This window comes from Halyomorpha halys, unplaced genomic scaffold (genome assembly GCF_000696795.3).
Source record: "Halyomorpha halys isolate HHAL.00 unplaced genomic scaffold, Hhal_1.1 Scaffold106.1, whole genome shotgun sequence".
Taxonomy (NCBI): domain Eukaryota; kingdom Metazoa; phylum Arthropoda; class Insecta; order Hemiptera; family Pentatomidae; genus Halyomorpha; species Halyomorpha halys.
This window is the reverse complement of record NW_027111449.1, coordinates 2,208,600-2,228,404: the sequence shown is the minus strand read 5'-3', so window position 1 is coordinate 2,228,404 and position 19,805 is coordinate 2,208,600. Positions and strand designations below refer to the sequence as shown.

At 27.9% G+C, this 19,805-nt stretch overlaps 1 protein-coding gene across 4 annotated transcripts in view; it reads left to right on the top strand.

Annotated features, from left to right (window-relative positions):
- The window catches only part of LOC106677699 (BTB/POZ domain-containing protein 2), an 82,767-nt gene extending 76,214 nt beyond the window's left edge, over nucleotides 1–6,553 (top strand). For all 4 annotated transcript variants that reach the window (XM_014415779.2, XM_014415777.3, XM_067049475.1 and 1 more), the window contains 4 exons: nucleotides 1,041–1,247; nucleotides 1,570–1,874; nucleotides 2,609–2,803; nucleotides 4,128–6,553. In XM_014415779.2, coding sequence (XP_014271265.1) covers nucleotides 1,041–1,247; nucleotides 1,570–1,874; nucleotides 2,609–2,803; nucleotides 4,128–4,489 — 1,069 coding nt within the window. In that variant the 3' untranslated portion in view covers nucleotides 4,490–6,553. The remainder of the gene's footprint in view (nucleotides 1–1,040; nucleotides 1,248–1,569; nucleotides 1,875–2,608; nucleotides 2,804–4,127) is intronic.
- Nucleotides 6,554–19,805: the final 13,252 nt, after the last annotated feature.

Genomic DNA, 19,805 nt, shown 5'->3' with positions numbered 1-19,805 from the left:
AAAATAAATAAATACAAATATGTAAAATAAAATAAATAATAGACTAAAAATTTGGAAATTATAGATTAATAACTATGGACAAAGACAGTAGTAGATTGATTACATTATTATATATATAAATGTGAGTAATAAATAAATGATACAGTGGAAAGAATCTATAAAGAATTAGTTAAAGAAATTAGGAAAGAACAGGGGATAATTTCATTCATTTGATTTCATTTCATCCATTACCATACAAGAATTTAATAGTAAATATATTACACATAATACTTTTACAATGGCTTTAAATTATAACAAATTAAAAGTTATATAAATCAATAGAAAATCATATATTTGAAATGGATAAAAATATTTAAAATAATTGAAATATATATAATAAAGTAGCATTAGTAATAATACTAATTCAAAATTAGGGGAAAAATATATTTATGATTTTTTTTATTAGTGGTACTAACTATTAAAAAACATAAGATTTCAATTCCTAAAGGAGATGAATTCTACCAGGTCAGTCCAGTCATTTTGGTAGTTGTATGACGTATATTGTAGTTAACAAATATTACTTAATACTTTAATTTTTGTTTTGAGAACTACTTATTTTGAAAATTTTAATAATCTGTGAGCTGTATGTTGTATTTCAAAAATTATTTATATTTTCTAAGCTGACAGTTTATTACAATATTAGACATAGATTAAAAATAAAGTATAAATCTCTTAAGTAAAAAAAATGAATTTATTACTACCAATTATCAACTCAGCTTGATCGTTTGTGGCTTTGGTAATTGTAATATATATAACCCTTATTCTCTATGGAAAAAAGAAACATTAAAGATGGATACATTTTTTATTGAAAATTATATTACAAGGAAAAGTTGACTACTTTACATTCTATGGCTTTTATACATAATTTAAATTTCATTGTTAAGAAATTCTAGAAAACGAGGATTAAGCTGAATAATATATATCTTTATTAATATTTTTTATTTCTTTAAAATATTTTTTACTAAACTATAATTAATCAAATATAAATTATGAAATTATAGACTGTTCGATTCAGAAGCCGGCAGCGATGTCATCTTCTTGGTCGGTCCTGAACCTGAAACGTGGAGATTCCCGTGCCACAAACGTGTTTTGTGTGAAGCAAATCCAGTATTCAAAGCAATGCTGGAAAATTTCCATGAAAATGGAAATACTGAACAGACAATATCCATACAAGACATAGATGGACGGGCATTTGATCTACTTCTAAGGTGAAAATTTTATTCATTTACTTTATATTCATTAATTTTACAGTTTCTTAAGATAAGCATTAGCTATAAACTAGTAGTGCTTGTTTGTGTTAAATGGTGCTTATTTTCAGAAATAAAGGGTTGACTTGAATTTTACAATGATTAATTTTATTTCTGCTCAATTTATTCACCAATATAAATGTTTATTGTGTCCATAAATTAAAATAAATTTCACTGCATTACTTTATTTTAATTTGCTTTTAGAAATTTTTAAATGCTCAAAATTCATTTTTCTTAGGCACCTAGTAATTATAGTATAATGAACAACATTTTTGTGAATTAGGTTCCTCTACAAAGAAGATGTCATCATTCAGACAGTAGCGACTGCATTATCTACCCTATATGCAGCTCAGAAGTACCTTTGCATGGAATTAATGCGAGAATGTATCTTATTTCTGGATGACGCACTAACAACTGGAAATGCACTTCAGATTTATGAACATCTACGAGTTCATTCTGGTCAGAGAGTGAAAGGACCCTCAGCCCCGAGATACGAAATCATACATGCTGAGACTAAGCCAGGAGAAGACTTCAGTTTCATCTTGCGGTTACTTGATTCACTATTATTCAACACTCTTCTTTTCATTGGTAAATAGTTACATTTGAACTTAGTATGAGATAATTTTTACCAAATTTAGTTAGCATATGGTTTGTTCAAATCAATTGGCATCTCCCTCTCCAGTTTTTACTTATAATTAACCCCATTCTTGGCACAGGACATAGGTAACACTATCACCTAGTCCAATCTTCAAATCTCCTAAATATCTTGAGAACAAATATATGACCAACAATCAATAGTTAAAAAGCCTTATCCACAGTGGTGTTACCACTGTTGTAACAAAAAAAACTTTTGCTTGAATGAGGAAAATAAAAATTTAGTTAATTTTAATGGAGTTCCATAGAAATCTGCCAATATTGAGAAACAAGATAAATTCACAGCTTTGTTTTAGTGATTTTTTCTTTTTAAAAATATTTCTGGCTGTTTACAACCAGTAAAACAGATCTAGTACAAAAATTGATACCGAATTTCATTTTTAAGAAATATAGAAATAGAGCTACACTATTATTTTTTTTCAAATATTATTTCAACCAAAATAAAGAAAAAAATATTTTGTATAATATTTATTGGTGGTCAAGAAGAGGTTTAAGAACATCATTTTTTAATTCATTTTGGGTTCTTAAAAGTTTTTATTGGCTAACTTATTTTATATATTTATTTTTCCTCTTATATCTTTTATTTTTAATTCTTACGTTATAATTATTTGAAATATTTTGGCTCAAATAGACTTTTAGACTTCTTTATTTTTTTTTCTTGGTTTTAGACTTACATGCGGAAGAAATTCTGTGTCAAGAAAGTATTGAAGACCTAACACTTGATTCACTAAAAGAAATTCTTGAAAGAGATACTCTAAATGTGAGGGAGGCACTTGTTTACAACACAATTGAACGCTGGTGCAACAGGGAATGTAAACGGGGACATTTTGAGTTATCACAGGAAAACCGTCGAACAGTTCTTGGTAAGATATATATATATTATTATGTATTTGTAAAAATTATAATAGGAGCAAGCCATTTGCAATACGATAAACCGCTGAGAAGAACATTGCAAACTTATTTCTTTGATTTTTTCCTTTTTTTTTTTTTTAATGATTCAGCTCATCAACTTTTAGAAAATTGGAATTAAACCCATTTTAAGTTATAAGAAAAAACAATTTTTACTCTCCTACCACTTATGGAGTCTGTTATACCAAACTCTGGTAAATCCATTTATTCTGCGTTAAAGTTCAGACTGAGAAGCTCTCTACCTAGAGTTAAAAAGATTTATTTCAAATCCATTTATAATCAGGTTAAAAAAACTGAACCAAGTTTTCTGCTGTACTAAAAAATGTTGATTCTCCAGTGAAAAAGCATTTTCGATCAATTTAGGCATCTAGATCCTTAATTTGAATGAAATGTTCGGTAATAAATTGTGACAAAACTGTTTTAAGAAACAGTTTGGATTCAGGACACACTGAGAATAAATTTTCTAAAGAAAACTGTTTTTATAAACAAAAATTCACACTTTTTTGATGAAATCAATGTTGTTATTAAATTATTTTTGTAACCCCAATTTTATTTTATATTTAAAACAATATTAAAAAATAAAGTAAGTCCAAAAATATATTTTTCAAGTAGTTAGTGATCATGCTAAAACAGAAGTAGTCATCATGCTAAAACTCTCCAAGTTCTACATAAAATGTTAGATTTCTGAAATCTGAAATTCAGGCAGCTTGTCAATAAGACCTCTAATACTTGCTCATGTGACCCATTTGTCAATTCCTTAGTTGGCCAGAAAAAACATTCCGTTTTCTTAAAAAATCACATTTACCTGTTTTTCTCCTCTAAATTGCAAAAATTGGACTTGCAAGGGCTTACCCTAACAGACCTCAAATTTTAAAATTATCTGCTAAACCCCTCACAACTATCTAGCCTACATGAAAATTTAAAAAATGTTATAAATCACGAAGATTCCAACCCTTCTGAAGATTGCTCAGGAAGCTTTTCTTTTCAAAAAAGCAGCTTAGATTCAGTAGTCAAAATCCTTTAACTACTAAGATTAGCTAAAATATTGTTTTAAAACTCGTCAAATAACTTTGAAACATTGACAACTTTGCATTAGATTGAAGTTATTTGACTATTAACATATTAATTTATATAAAATTATTATTTTTTATACTAGAATTAGTATTAATAAAAAAAATTATTTCTCTGCAATATCAGATATTTCAGCCAGTACTATAAATAAAATAATCTATAAAAGTGAATATAAAAGAAAATAATTTCTAATTATTTTTATTTCAGGGGAAGACATATTGTTCTCAGTACGTTACCTGTTGATGTCTCCAGAAGACTTTATTTCTGGACCAATGTCTGGTAACCTCCTTTCTAAGCCAGAAATAATGACTTTATTTGCATACCTACAGAATGTTCCAGTGACCAACACATGTTCCACATTGTCTGATGACGTTATTCATAAAATGAAAGTTAAAAGACGCCAACCAAAAGATTTAAGAATACAACTGGGTAAAAAACGTAGAACAGCTTGTAAGAAAGGAGAGAAAAAAAGTAAGAAAAAGAAGGAAAAAAACAGTTCTTCACCATCATGTACTGGTTCTTGTGTAGCAGATTATGTACTTCGGGCTCTTTCTTGTCTTTTTGATTAGTACAGGCTGAGAAATTTCCATGTTACATTAAATTGCATATTGCAGTTCAAAGATGTATGGAATATAATTGTTATGCAGATGATTTCTACTTAACAAGTTATATCTGCTTAGAATTCTATAGTAGATTTAAGCTGAAGAAAGCTGACTGAAATCAATTTTAAAATAAGATTCTTTTTTTAAATTTATAGATTCCTATGTAGAAGTCTAGTAGCATAAATATTACAAAGTGTTCATAAGAAAATTATAGCCTACATTAAGAGTTCTTGCGAAATAAAGTAAAATGATTCTATATTTCCTTTTTACTCGCCTAAGACAGTACTGAAATTCTAAATTTCAGAATACTTGTTACCAGATAGAGAATAAATTAAAGTATCAAATAGTTTGATATATAGTAATATAATTTAATTAGGTACAATTATCATTAATATAATAAATATTATTCTTATTTATAAGATAGCTACACCAAATAATTAATTCACGATTGAGGAACAATGCTTTAACAGGCTGTGTATCTATAGAATGAGATGAATCAAAAATATGTTTCCTTACCAAAGAACATAATATAATTGAATTATGAAAAATCATTTTTAAAAAATACTTATATATTTAGAAGTTACCATGAAATTTCAATACTAAATTTTAGTATGGTATTTCTATCTAATCACTTTGCATTTTGAAAGATTAAGAAGATAAACTTTTAGGTGAAAAATCAAAGTATTAAATCCTTTCACATTTTACATAATATTACTTTGATTGTATTAAAACATAAATTACATTTTCACATATAGGTAATTTATTTTATCTCTAGTTAAAGATTTAAGTGCTCAAAATTTATTAACACTGTCTGATCTGTATCTAATTAATAAAGTTTTGAAATCAACTAGGTACAAAAATATATGATAGTTTTATTGTACCTTTAATTTTTTTTTTTTAATTATTATTATTTATTAGAGGCTAGGTACTTAAAGGGATCATCGTGAAAAATCGAAAATAAATATAAACTTCAATTTTAAAACATTAAGGGAACTAAATAGAACACCAGTTAGGTTATAAACATGCATAAAAATATTTAAAAATATAGAATAATAAAAAGAGCTTTACTATGTGACTAAAGTTTCTGACAATAAAGCAATTGAATAGCTAAATATCAAAATTGACAAATCTCTTAAATTCATATTGCTATATTTATTGATCAAAAACTTTATCTTAGTTAATAGGAATAAATATTTAATATTGTACAGCAATTTTTTTCTGTTAGGCATTATGCCTTCTGATTGGATTTCTCCCATCATATGTATTAATGATTTTAATTACCATCTATATTTTGATGTTATTGTTAATTTTAAATGTTTACAAATTATGAAATCGTTAAAACTTTGTTGTTGTGAATAACTTTTTGAATATACTTTATTCTAATGTTAAGCAGGTGCAGGCACCAAATGTAGTTTCATTTATTAAAATTGTATTATATATTTTAAAAAAAAACTAATGATGATTTATCATAAAATACTTCAAAATTTTAATATAATTATGAATTTTATTACTGATGTCTATGCCATGTTTTCTATTGTAAATATATACATACATACTATTACAATCCCATCATCTCAGGAGATCACAGCTTCTTATAAAATATATACCAAAACATTATTAAAGAATAGAGATACAGAAAAATAAGACAATCTTTACATTTATCAAGAAAAATCTTAAGTGATATACATATATAACTCCTCTTAAGAAAAAATTTAAAAGATGACTACAAAAATTAAATTATTTAATTTCTGAAATTGTACCAGATAAAAGAATTAAACCCTGAGAAACATTAGTTACCTGATATACTTATATATTTAATTTTATTTATGTATGTATATATGAAAATTTTGAAGCACAGCTTTAATAAATTTTCTTCCAACTTGATTAGGTATATTCGCTGGTCTTGTTGATTTCTAAAATTGTGATCTAGTCATTTATAATTAATTATGTTTTGACTGCCTTGAACTTTGTATTATTTTTTATAATCAACATTTGTATGCTTATTTATAAATATATTTTTTATGTTTGTGATTCATGGTTTCTTTACCTCTTTCATAATAATTGCTTATAATAAGACAATATACAAAAATTATATATTAATTCCCTTTCTAATATTCGTGTAAGCCATTACCAAGTGCTAAATTATAATTAACAGAATATGTAAAATCAAAAAAGCAAAATGAAAACAGACAAATTAAAACCATCATAAATCATTACAAATACATCATAAATCACAGGATTACTTAGGAGAAAATCTAATCTTAAGTTCTTTGAAATTTTGTCTTTGCATACTTATTCTGTAAATGGCAAATATTTGTTAAAATGTATATTCTACAGGCAGTATTTCAGCAAGTATGCAAAAAACCTCAAAAATGATTTCATTGAAGCATTGCTAATCCTGATATCAAAAAATTTCTTCATAAACTTTTGCAATTTGCAGGTATTGCAAATAATATTAAATCAATACTAAAATAATAATAAAATGTGTAAAATAAAACCAGAAGTATGAACAGAACATGACCATATTATGAGAAAAATTCTGACTAATACGACAATGAACAAAACAATTTTTTTTGCTTGTTTGGGATAAGATGGGGGGGGGGGGTCAGTCATTCTATAGAGATAGCTATTTAATGAAAATTAAAAAAAAAAAACTTGCATGGTTTAGGTAGTTAGCAAATTAAGAATAGAACCTTCTATGTTACTGATGTTATTTAAAATAAAACAAGCATACCTACAGGGATGTTATATTTGTGTACCTCTTAGAAAGAATCTTTTGGAAAATCTCCACTTTTATTTTACAGAATTTATTATGCTATCAATTTCAGAAGAATATTCATTCATTTTAGTTAGAAGTTCTAAAGGACCATTTTGACAGAAACATTAGTAAACTTTTGTATTTTCATTTTAATTACATCATTTTCATTTTGGATTTGATAGGTTTGATAGGTTACATAAATTTGTATTATCCCTATACATTTAATGTCATCTGATTTTAAGTTTAAGAAATGTTAACATCTTCATTGTTTAAGTCTTTTTCTCCTTTTTCGTAATTTTTTTTTTATTATTAAAAAAAGGGAAAAAATATAAATAAGACTTCAACTCCACTTTAAAAATATTTCAAAACAATCATTTTGAGAAGTAGTAAAAATAAATTCACTAAAAAATAAAATAATTAAATTTGATGAATTAATTTTTATATATTTTCAAAATAAGTTTTATGGCAGATAATAATTTAAATAATGAAACAACAAAGAAAAATAGGTTACCATATTTTGTAATTATCATGTAAACATTTTCCATCATTGACAAGAGAAATTAAATTATGAATCTACTTCTATTAATTTACTAAGGATAGGTAATTTGTTTCTGATATGACTAGGCTTTAATATCCCACTTTAAAGACTAATTTTATTACTTATATACTCTGTGATTGATTTTTTTTTTCTTTCAAACACCATTTTCACATTTTTTATTATGGTTTAATGGATCACCATTATGGTGATAGTTAAAGTCATATCTCTTGTTCTATATCAGTGATATATTTCAAAGTTTGTTTCTATCAATTGTTCAATCAACAGTTGTTTTTTTACTCATTTATTTTACAGTAGAATTACTGTTATCTAAAATATTCTTTATCATACTGTTATTATGTTCCTTTGTTAACATCTATTCAATATTCATAAAATGAATGATTTTTTTTGGTTTTTAATAGACCTCAGGATAAAAATAAGTTTCCTTATGTGTCTGTAATGGTGTGACTTCATGGTCACAACACAGTTTCAGTTAAGATTTCAGTTTACAACACAATCTTTTTGAGAAGTAAGATATAACTGTGTGAAAATATAAAACTTAATGCACAGCACTTTGTAGGTTGTAATTTTAAATGTTATCTTGTATTAATTCCTTTTATATGTGCCACTGTAAATATATTTCACTATCTTTATTGTCACTTATTTAATTATTTTTATGCACCAATTTTTTGCTACAATCTGTTTTCCAAGTTAAAGTTTTGTTTTTAAATTCCTAACATTTTAAATTTCTAACTCAAAGTTTTTTATTTTATCTTCTTTTTCAAAATAATATAAAGAAATCAAACCGTTTGACCTAAACTTTCTATTATCAATTTCAACTAAACAAAATGAAAAAAAAAGTGATAATACTTTTTGATTGATAAGATAAAATCACAGTCAAACATTTTTATAAAAATATAAATAACAAGCTACACCTCCTGCAGTTCACTTTTTATGGTTCGAAAAAGGGTCTATTGGATTCTTGTAAATGTTGATAAGTAAACGGTACAATAACATAAACATTATAAAAATTTATCTATCTAAACAAATTAAATCTTGGCATAACACTTGTTTTACTTTTTTTCATTTACAATGCATTAAAACATTTATTATTAAATTCCTAACTTGGCAGATTAATATGTTTATTTTTTAGATAATCTCATTTTAGCCAATGTCTAGTTAATTGAATATAATGTTTACTCATGATGATTGAATATAATGATTTCTATTATTAATCATTTATAACCTGATGAGCTTCTTGGTTATATTCTAAGATTTTTATTTCAGAAATGATTGTTTTTAATCTTTTCTGGAATGTTTGAATAAGAGTTATGTAAGTACTTATGTAATGCATTATGTTTGACACCTAAGCACTGGTTTCTGTATATTTGTATCTGCATTTTCTTCGGATGTTTTAAGAAGTCAAATATTTAATATCCAGAGGTGATATTTGTCTCTATATTTTTAGAAGTCCATCTAAATTATTTTCAATGATTGCCTACTACCTCCTTTTAAGATTTTATTAAGGTATTCAGTACCTCAGGGTGACAAATAGATGCTATTCTTGGATACCACTAAAGCTTTAATGACTAGTAAAATTTTATGACATATATTGTTAAAGATGATTTTAAATGAAAAAACTCACTCTTTATTTTTCCTTTAGTTAGGATCCGTCAAGACAAATATAGGTGGTCTATTTTTGACAGAAAAAAATATTGGGCAACCGTAAATATCAGTGACGTAAGCAAAGCATCTAACGAAAAGAAAATGAAAAGATAGAACCTAAGTTTAGGATTTTAAAGATAATCAAGTATAGTTAGTATATTGTTAAATATACTAAATACCATATACTTAACTCTCTTATATGGTTTAATATGTATGGGAATTATATAAACATATATAGAGAAATGCTTTATTCAGAATCAAAGCTGGGAAAATATATTAGGTTGCTACATAAACACCATACTTATCAGTATATTATGAAATATAACAAACATATTGGGTAGCTACATAAACACCATACTTATCAATATATTAAAGATATAATAAACATATTTTTTTAGTTTTAACTATTTACAGAAATCCAGTTTTATTATCATTACTAAAGTTTATTTTATCTGTATTAATTTTAATTTTATCAGATCATTTTCATCCATTCTATAGTTTTTTTTCTGGTGATCCTTCACAAATTCTTAACTTATTAAAAACTGTTACATAAATAAATAATACAACTAAAACCAAAATCAAATGTTAAAAATTTCACATTTACAAAAAAAAAAAACTAAAATGGGTATAAAAAAAATTAGTAAATAGATAGATAAAAAAACAATAAATTAAAAATTTAATGAGTATTATAATTAATAAATGTTTTTAAAAAAATCAATAAATAAATATTAAAAAAAATAATAAATATCCTCCCAGTAAATTACCATATAATTGATAATTCCTAGGATTCCTGACAGACCAGCATAGTTAATCATTCATAGGGAATACAAGCAAATCCTGCTTATCCATGCATATATATATGCACTGCTTATATATACACCTCCTGGGACTTTGGGGCCATCGTAGATGAGTGAGTTTAGGTGTTACTTTAGAAACCTTATGTCTGCAGTGGTGTCTATTCAATACCTGCCTCAGTGGTTGACTTTTATTTCATTGTGGTTCCACGGAATGAAATCTCAATTCTTCCACTCTGGTTGAAATAGGTTGGTTACCTATAGGTTAAAGCTATTTAAATTAATTATTTATTATATCAGTTAAATAATAAAAAATAAAATCATTATACTGAAACTAAAAAAAATGTGGAGTTCAGAGTAGGGTGGGGAGGGAGGAAAAGGAGTTACTTTGGTGACAAATTTAAAAGAAATCGGCCTGAAGCTCGCAAAAAAAAATCACTGGATTGACATTTATTATTTGATTTTTGAATTCCCATTTTTTATAAAGTAGGCGGCTATCGTATGAGATATACATATACCTACCTGTATGTATGAATGTATACAATTACTAATTTTGTTGGGGGGTATGAAAAAAAAAATCCTATTTTTTTAAGCCCATCACTTAACTAGTTATATTTATTCCAATTTTTAGTCATTAGGAATGATCTATAATATAGAATATCAACATAATTATATATTAAATAAATGATTCATTTATATTATGCCTTTATTTCAACCTGGTATTGGGGTTTATTATCAATATGTAGGATATTCTGCAATTAATGTTACTATTATGCTAATTTTGTTCTAAGTTAATGAATGACCTTAAATATTTTTCAATGGCATCTTGCCAACTCTGGGATGAAATGGCATGTTTCCAAGTTAATGAGTATTTGCCTAGGTCTGGGATCAGCTGATGTAGGATTGCATAAGAACTGTAAATGTTTTAGAAACGATATTTCTGAACAGTTGATACACCAATTTAAACAAGAATGACATTATCAAACAACTTAGTGCCAAGAAGTAGTCCTTAATAAAAATAGAAATATACAAAAGAATTTTGATTAACATATGAAATAAAAAAAGAGAAAATAATTCACAATGCAGGCAGAAGCCTGAGGTATAGGTAGATTAAACAGTAGAAGAGCTATCGGGTGTCGAAACTGCACTTCCAATTCTACTACTCTCCTGAATAGAAAATTGACATTTTTCAGGGAGTGCCGGGAATCTGGATGAATCATTTAAGAGATAGGAATTTACAGCTCTTCAGAAAATTTACAGCTGATGAAATTCTTACTAGACCATGTCTACTGATCCTCAACGTTCCTACAGCTCCAAGTGAAATCGGACGACACGTTTTCTAAATATGGTTGTATCAAGAAAAATACATTAGCGCATGTACAAGCGAGAGTAGTTCATAAAATTCAACCAAATTTATACGTCACCATATAAGTACCTTTTGCATAATATCTGGAAAATTAATCTTAATTTGATTAACGGTTCGACTGGTTAAATAGGCAAACAGACAAACAAGGAATCAAGTTTGTTTCTAAGTGTCGAATGCCAAATAAAATAACAAATTTCAATTCTGAAGTCAACATTTTTTTTCACTTCCTCCATAAATACAAAGCTACCCTCACTTTTAGAAACGAGGAAGCATACGGAAAGAATTGTAGACCATTGAAATCTATTTCCAATTTTTCGCAAAGAAAAAACTCTGTGAAATATTGCTATTTTTTAATATTTGATATCAGGACTTGTGATTGTAGCATGGCCATGTTTTGCTGTTTCAAATATTGACTTTTGTTAGTGCCTATCTACAATAAACATTTCATGTAAAAATGAGATTACCTTTTCGCGGTTATCAGGAATATATAAAAAAAAAATGTTCTAAAACAACTGCTTAGAAAAGGCTCAAAATGGTCCTAGAGGGATTTTCAATACTTTATTTGTTTTCAAAAAGTTTTTCATGAAATGTATATGAGGTTCGATTTAATGCCCAAAATTCGAGTTTAGAATTCGACATCTTTTTACTCCGACCGCGAGCTAGTTATTGAAAGTGGGGGAAGCAGTAAACATATAGTTATAATTTATTATATAGTTAATTATCAACACTAAAGTATACAGTTATCTAATAATCTTCCATCTTAATAAATAAAAAAGTATGCTTATGAATACAATAAAGCCCAAAATTTTATTCCCATAAGCTCACAAAGAAGTTATAGTCTTGTTTTTATATTACCATTAAACTACTATTACACATATATTTATATGTGCCGCTTTATATTTAGGGCAATGGAAGAAATTGTAGAAGGACAAGTAGTTAGAGCGAGAGCCCTTTGTGAATTATTTATAGCCCTTAGGTGTACAACAGGGCCTTCTTTGAGAGTGGCTCATTACACGGCTTTATACTTAATACTTATAATTAGGGGTCACCGGGGAACTGGCTCAACACACGGCCGCCCCCCCCCTCCTCTTGTTTCATCTCTGCCTTTTGGTTAATTATTATATTTGTGTAATATTACCTGTTTGAGCCCTAATAAATTATTCATTAATTTTATCAATTAAGGTCTCAAATCTCTTCTTATTTAAATAATAACTCATGGCATGAGAATATTTCGAAATTAAATTTAATTAAGCTCTAATTTTATCTTGCCATGGTATGCTGATTATATTATTGTATTCAAATTGCCATAATTAATGTTTTATTTATTATTAATTTTATATTCAGATTTTATTTTAATTACAGATAATTTGACAAAAAGAAAATTGTAATTGTTTACCGCAGTCTTGAAATCCCAAGACAAATATTTTTATTTTAATATACTATCCATTTTACACGTTTTTAGTAATTGAAAAACAAGGAAAGATAAGTGTAATTTATTACCTCTGGATAACTTGTTAATTTAAATGACATTTTGTTTTTAATTTTAAAAATATATTTTCAGTTAAATGAATAAATTAAATTTTCATAAACAGTTTTGAATTGAGATAACTTAGTCATTACGTTGTATATTACAATTTTAAAATTGTTAAATACAGGTCAACTAATATCTGAGTTTTATTTCATTTCACTAATGATATTCTTTGTGTCACATGCTTTAATGTTAATTTATAATATTAATGATAATATTTCTTGAATCATAAACTATACTATTAATTAAGTTAAAGTTAAATGTACGTAATGAAATATAATTAAAAAAAAATAATATAATAATATAGCACACAAAGTTATCCTAGTTCGTAATTCAAGTGTCGTTTTTTAAAAAAAATAATTATATATTAATTTTACATTTTTTTTTCTATGAACTTTTTATGTTGATATTTATTGAATTTATGTCAGGTAATTTATGTATATAAACCCATTGATATGGCATACTCTCTCTGAAGTTCTTTTTAGATTTAGTTAAGTACTTTTGAATAATAAAAAAAAAATATAAAAATAAAAAGTTATTTTCTTTCAAGTTCAAACTAAACTATATATTTATTATAGATTGAAGATTAATAAACTCCATATTCAACTATATGAGCTCTATACTAATATTAAATTTCATCAAAGATAGTAAGGAAGATAAAAGTATTAAGGAACTGGGAACGAAGACTAAGACGGAGAATTGTTTTTAGATAATGTCATTTTTGGAGCCAAGGAGTTAACTCTTTCCATAATAAAGAAAAATTAACTCAATTATTATTAAATCCATTTATTTAATTATTACTAATTCAATAATAATTTGATAAATTAATTAGCATTTTTATTTATCTAGAGATTGAATTAATGCCGCGTGCGCATATTTGCTAACTTGAAATTTTTTTATAAACAAGTCCATAATACAAAATACAACTCCTTTAATTAAATAAATGTCCAAAGATGGCGTGTTTCGTAGTTTTTAATTTGTTTGTGAAAACCTGTAGAAATCTTCAATTACCTGAAGCTCATTATTCATTTTATTTATTTATTGTTTACTTTTAAAGAGCTACTAACCCGGCGATCGATCAAGATCTTAGAGGTCAGAAACGGACATTTTAAATATATATTTTTCAGAACCCTCTTCCATGAAACTGGTCCGTTTTCCGAGTTACTAATTAAACTAAATTTCAGGCATAAAGGAGGCGAATGCGAAAGTCGTTTGAAAATAGTGGCATTTGAGTGCATTGCCTTGAAAACCTTCTCAGAATGTTTTCTAATCTGGTTCAGACACTTAAAAGGGAGAAAAGCTACATTTATCAATATTTTTTTGTTCTGTGGGCTTTATAATTTAAAAAAAAAATAAAAATGAAATTTCCAATATGAAGACTACAAATTTTAAAAATTCAAAAAATGATTTAGTACAAAGAACCTAAAAAACAAAACATAGTAGACAAATTATTCAGCAATTTTAAATACAATAACCACAAAGTCATCCCAGTTGAAGCTCGGAGGAAAGGTCTATATATGAAAATAAATGAACTATTTCCGGACAAGAGAGGATATGAACAGTCAACATTTATAAGTTCTAATGCGTAATACTTTTAAGGACGAGACAAGCTAAACAAGGTTATGGAAGATTACTGATTGACCGTGTGTAACAATAAATGGAGTATCGTCTGGGTACGGTCAAATAGTAATATTTTGTATTATATACTATATTTTATTTGACCGAACCCGTAACATATTCCATTTATTATAAATAAGGTTATATTTTGATTTAGAAAATAGATGAAAAGCAATTTAATCAATTTCTTAATGCTTAACTTAGGAAATTAAATAGGGTTTCGAAATCAATAGAATTGCCTCTTTCAATTTTTTTTTTTGTTATGAAAACATATTATAAAAGGTGTTTTTTCAACGGCTGCTCAATCCTCATACAAATTTTCAACCTTTTACTCCATAAGGTAAGGTTACGTAAGGTCAGGAAAAAATGGCTGGGAAGTAGAAGAAAAACATTGACATCCCCAGCATTCTTTACAAGATTGAAATAGACAAAACATCTAACAAAATGCGATAATATCCATATATGGGATAACAAAATATCCTACATAATAAACGCCTAGAGAGCGAAATAAAAATAGTTCGGACGTCCAAGTTTCTCAAAGAGTGTTTTTCAGAATTACACCATATACCCTCCTCAGGTATGTCACAAAATTCGACAAATTTCAATAACCTTTTTCTTGAAACTTCGTCATCATCTTCACCCCGACGGACAGCATGTCTCTGCGTGAAACATCTAGTGTTGCATTCGCCATTTTCGGGAAAACGGAGTCATTGGTTTCAGCAATTATCAAATGTCTTACTTCAGTTGCTACCATCAGGCCAATTGGAGAACTTTGACTGAGGTTACCATGCTCTTAAGATTGAGACGTGGTGGGAGACGAGGTGGATCCTCTTAGAAAAGTTACCTTCGTAGTCACAATTTTTATTTTTTTAAATTTTTGTTTATTGGTAAATATTAAAATCTGCCACAAAGTTTTTGGGCAATATGTAATAGTGATGACTGATTACATTCATACTAAAATAAAATAATATCAGAACTACAAGAATTCCAATTGTCCGTTTTTATTTTACAATAGGTCTCTTAGCCACTGCCGTTTCAACCTTCGAGGTGGATTGTAGGGATGGGTGAAACTGGATAAGGGTTGAACGGATTAGGATGATTAAAAAGATTTATATGGAATTTTGAGAATTTGGTTGGTATGAGGTCGTAGTCACAATTAGATTATTTAAATGCTAATCTTCGAATACCATGAATCTTGCAAATTTTACAATATGCATATGCAATACCAACATTTTCGCCGTTTGAAGTTTTTAGATTTCTGATTTACCAACTTTTTAGAATTTCAAGTTATTGGGAACTTTTCTCTAATCTGTTGCGAATATTGATTCAGGACAACAATAATTTTCTTTTCTATTCAAGCACAATATAGCATCGATGAAATCCCAATGGCTTAACATAAAAGGCATTATTGATAATGATTTTAAATTTTAAAAACTCATTGAGTAAGATGTTTAACCTCTGTTTTCACAGATTTAAGTATTGTTCATTTTCAGATTTCTAATTTCTGAACTTTTTTGATTTTATAATTATTGAGAACTTCGGACTTACCTGTAGCGAATGTTGACAACAGTCAACAGACAACGATAATTTCTGAACTTAAAAGGAATTAAAATCTAATAAATATTATTGGTATCAGTTTTAAAACTCTTTAAGTAAATTGTCTCACCACAATGTTCTCAGTTTGAAGTACTTTTTAAAACCTCCAGTTTTCCAACGGTTTGGGTTTTCAGATTATTGGGACACACATACACTCCTGTCCCCCCTACCGCTTCTCAACATAGACGTCCTTGCTCGAAACTACTGGTATTATATCATTTTAGGGTTAATCGTTTGAACTCTGAACTAGTTTATCTAGAACTGACTCATTAAAACTTGCCATCAACACAAAATAAAAATAAAACATTAAACGAGCTGGTAATTTACTGATTGTAAACGTTTATAAAAACAACTTATTTCTGTTATTGGGCACAATGTTCACCTGTATTTAAAAACTAAACTGCCAAAAGAGATAATTATTTATTAAATGAATGGATTATTAAAATAACACCTATATGTGATATTAAATAAATTACTAAACTAAATATTTGATCATCTTACTCAGATCTAACAGTGCACAATTAAAATATTCTAATTTCTAAACAAAATGGAATCTTCTACAATCGTTACATATTAGTTTTCAAGGGTGCTTTTTGTTAATACGCCATATCTCCCTTAATCCTCCCTGAATACAAAATTGCTCAATCCATCATTTTGAAGATTACATTCACCGCTAATGATGAAAACTAAACAAATAATTCAATATCTTTTGACATTCGACTTAAACGCTCACAAAATATCATTCATTATATGATAAACTTCTGTATTTATGTAGTAATAGTGCTAACATTTGTTTTTTTTGTTTTTTTTAAATCATGTGTTATAAAGTGTATTGTTATACACTTGTCTGAATTATAAAGATGTGTTTTATACTTGATTTTTTAATCATTTTCCTTAAGTTATCACAGGAATTTAGCAATGAGGTAAAACAAAATGGATCCAAAACATTTCCGGAAGCCTTTCAAAGTTGGACAAGACATCAATAGATTCCGTAAGTCAAAATTTTACCTTCAATATACCATCTTTCGAAACCTTTGACAGAAAGCAAGAAAAATTTCAAAACTATTTCGAACGTTTCGAAACTTACCTCAAAACAAGAAATGTGAATGATATATAAAAAAAAGGCACAACTTTTATCTGTATCTATCGGGCTAGTTCATTATAATAATTTGTCATCACTTTTACGATCTGACAACCCAATCAATCAGTTAAGTTATAAACAACTAAAAAGGCACTTCACACAAATGTTTGTCCCCTCACATAATGTTTTAGATCAACATTATTTTTACAAAACATTCCAACAAGAAAACCAGATAATCACAGAATAAACGAAACGCCTAATGTTCCTGACGAAGAACATGTTATTCAAGACTATATCATTAAAAAATTTCCTCGATTACAGATAATCACAAAACCATCGAAACTGAAACTTCAAAAGACGCAGAGCTCCCACGACTTAAGGTTTCATTATTCTCCGGGTCAAACATGGATCCAATGTTCAGTATGCACTCAGGAATAGTATTCCGCTGCTTCCGTGTTTACATTCAAAAACCATTACGAACAGTCACTCTTAACGAACTACATTTCACGCACTTGGGAGTCTCCAAAATGAAATCCCCGGCACGCTGTTATTGTTTGTGGATAAACATAGATGAGAACATTGAAAGCCATGTTCGGTCTTGTACAGCCTGTTCTCAGATCAAGAACAATCCACCAAAAGACGTTTTCCATCCGTGGGACGAACCTGACAATAACTTTCAACGAATCCACATAGACTACGCTGGTCCCTTCCTCGGTTAATATTATTTTATAATTGTTGATGCCAAATCTAAATGACCTGAAGTCAGAATAACAAAGAAGCTCCTACATCAGCTACAACCACTGAGTTTTTAAAGGACATATTTAACTCTATTACTAAGAACATATTTAATATAGAGTTTACGAACTTTAGTTTAAAAAAATAAATAAAAATTCATCAGAACACCCGGCTGTAAATGGATTGGCAGAACGCTTTGTCCAAATTATAAAAAACGAACTGAAATGTATGAGTAACCAGACCACCCCAGTAAAACACATAGTACAAGATATATTATACTGTTTTCAAGCAACGTCCCATCAATCTGGTCAATCACCTCCTGAAAACTATTTAAATAGAACACTGAAAATTAAATTAAATTAAACTTATTACGGCCCCCTATCCGCTAGGATAGGAAAACCTAGTGTTGTCAAGTAATTATGTTGGAAATAAAAGAAGGAAGTTTGGCACCATCATCCAAGTATTAGGACAGTTAACGTACTTAGCCAAAATTGATGAAGGATCAAACACTATACTAACCAGTAACGAAGATCGAAGCACCCGTGAAAAAGAGTGTCAGATCACCTATATCCATTCCATTCCCAGAAAAACCATCACCACCTTCCGTTATAGAAAACGCAGCCAACAATGATCCTAGACCTACTGAGATGCCAGCACCTACAAAATCTACGAGGACACTTAGAGCTCTCGGATATCTCAAAGACTATAGCTGTAAATAGGAATGGGATAGTGTAATAATATTGCTAACGTCTGCTCTTTTGTTTAATAATCATGTGTTATAAAATGTATTATTGATCATTCTGAATTATAAAGTTGTGGTTTATGCTTGATTTTTGAATCTTGTTCCTTAAGTTATCACAATTTACTTATTTCAACGACGTATTACCATTCTGCAACTTTCCAATGTACTAATAATGCATAAGAGATTATTTATTTTGTGAAATAAATCTTTAGTTTGTTTTTTTGTTTTTGTTTAGTGGGGCCAAACTTCATTGGTCATCACCACCATTTATATTTTATTTAATTTTGCTTATATTCGTTTAATTTTATTTATTTTTTAATTTGATTATTTATTTATTTTATTATTATTGTTTTTTTTTTCTTCCGTTCAATGCTATATTTTTGCCAGTAAATGTTGTGATTTTAGAAACTCAAAAATTAATTTAATTGTTTTATCATCGTCTCCTAGGGTTTTTGAAATATCTGGGTTTAGTCTTAAGCTATTGAGGTGTGGTGTGAAATATGGGTATTGTAGGAAAATATGGCTTATTGTCAGATTGTTGTTGCAATACTGGCAGTTCGGAGGCGTTTATTTTGAAATAAGATAGGAGTGGGTGAGCCTCGTGTGACCTATTCTCAGCCTAGTCAGTACAAATTCCTCTCTACGGCATTTGCGACTGGAGGTACCCCAGGGCTTGATATCCTGTTTAATAATTTTTAATTTACTCATTGGGCTTTCATTCCACAAAGATTGCCATTTATCTTTGACTTCCTTTCCAAGGGGTGTGCTCGTTTCTAGTAAATCTTTAATGGACTTTCTCCATGTGTAATTATAATTTAATTACTTCTAATTTTATGAAATTGTTCCTGTACTTAAATACATAGTGG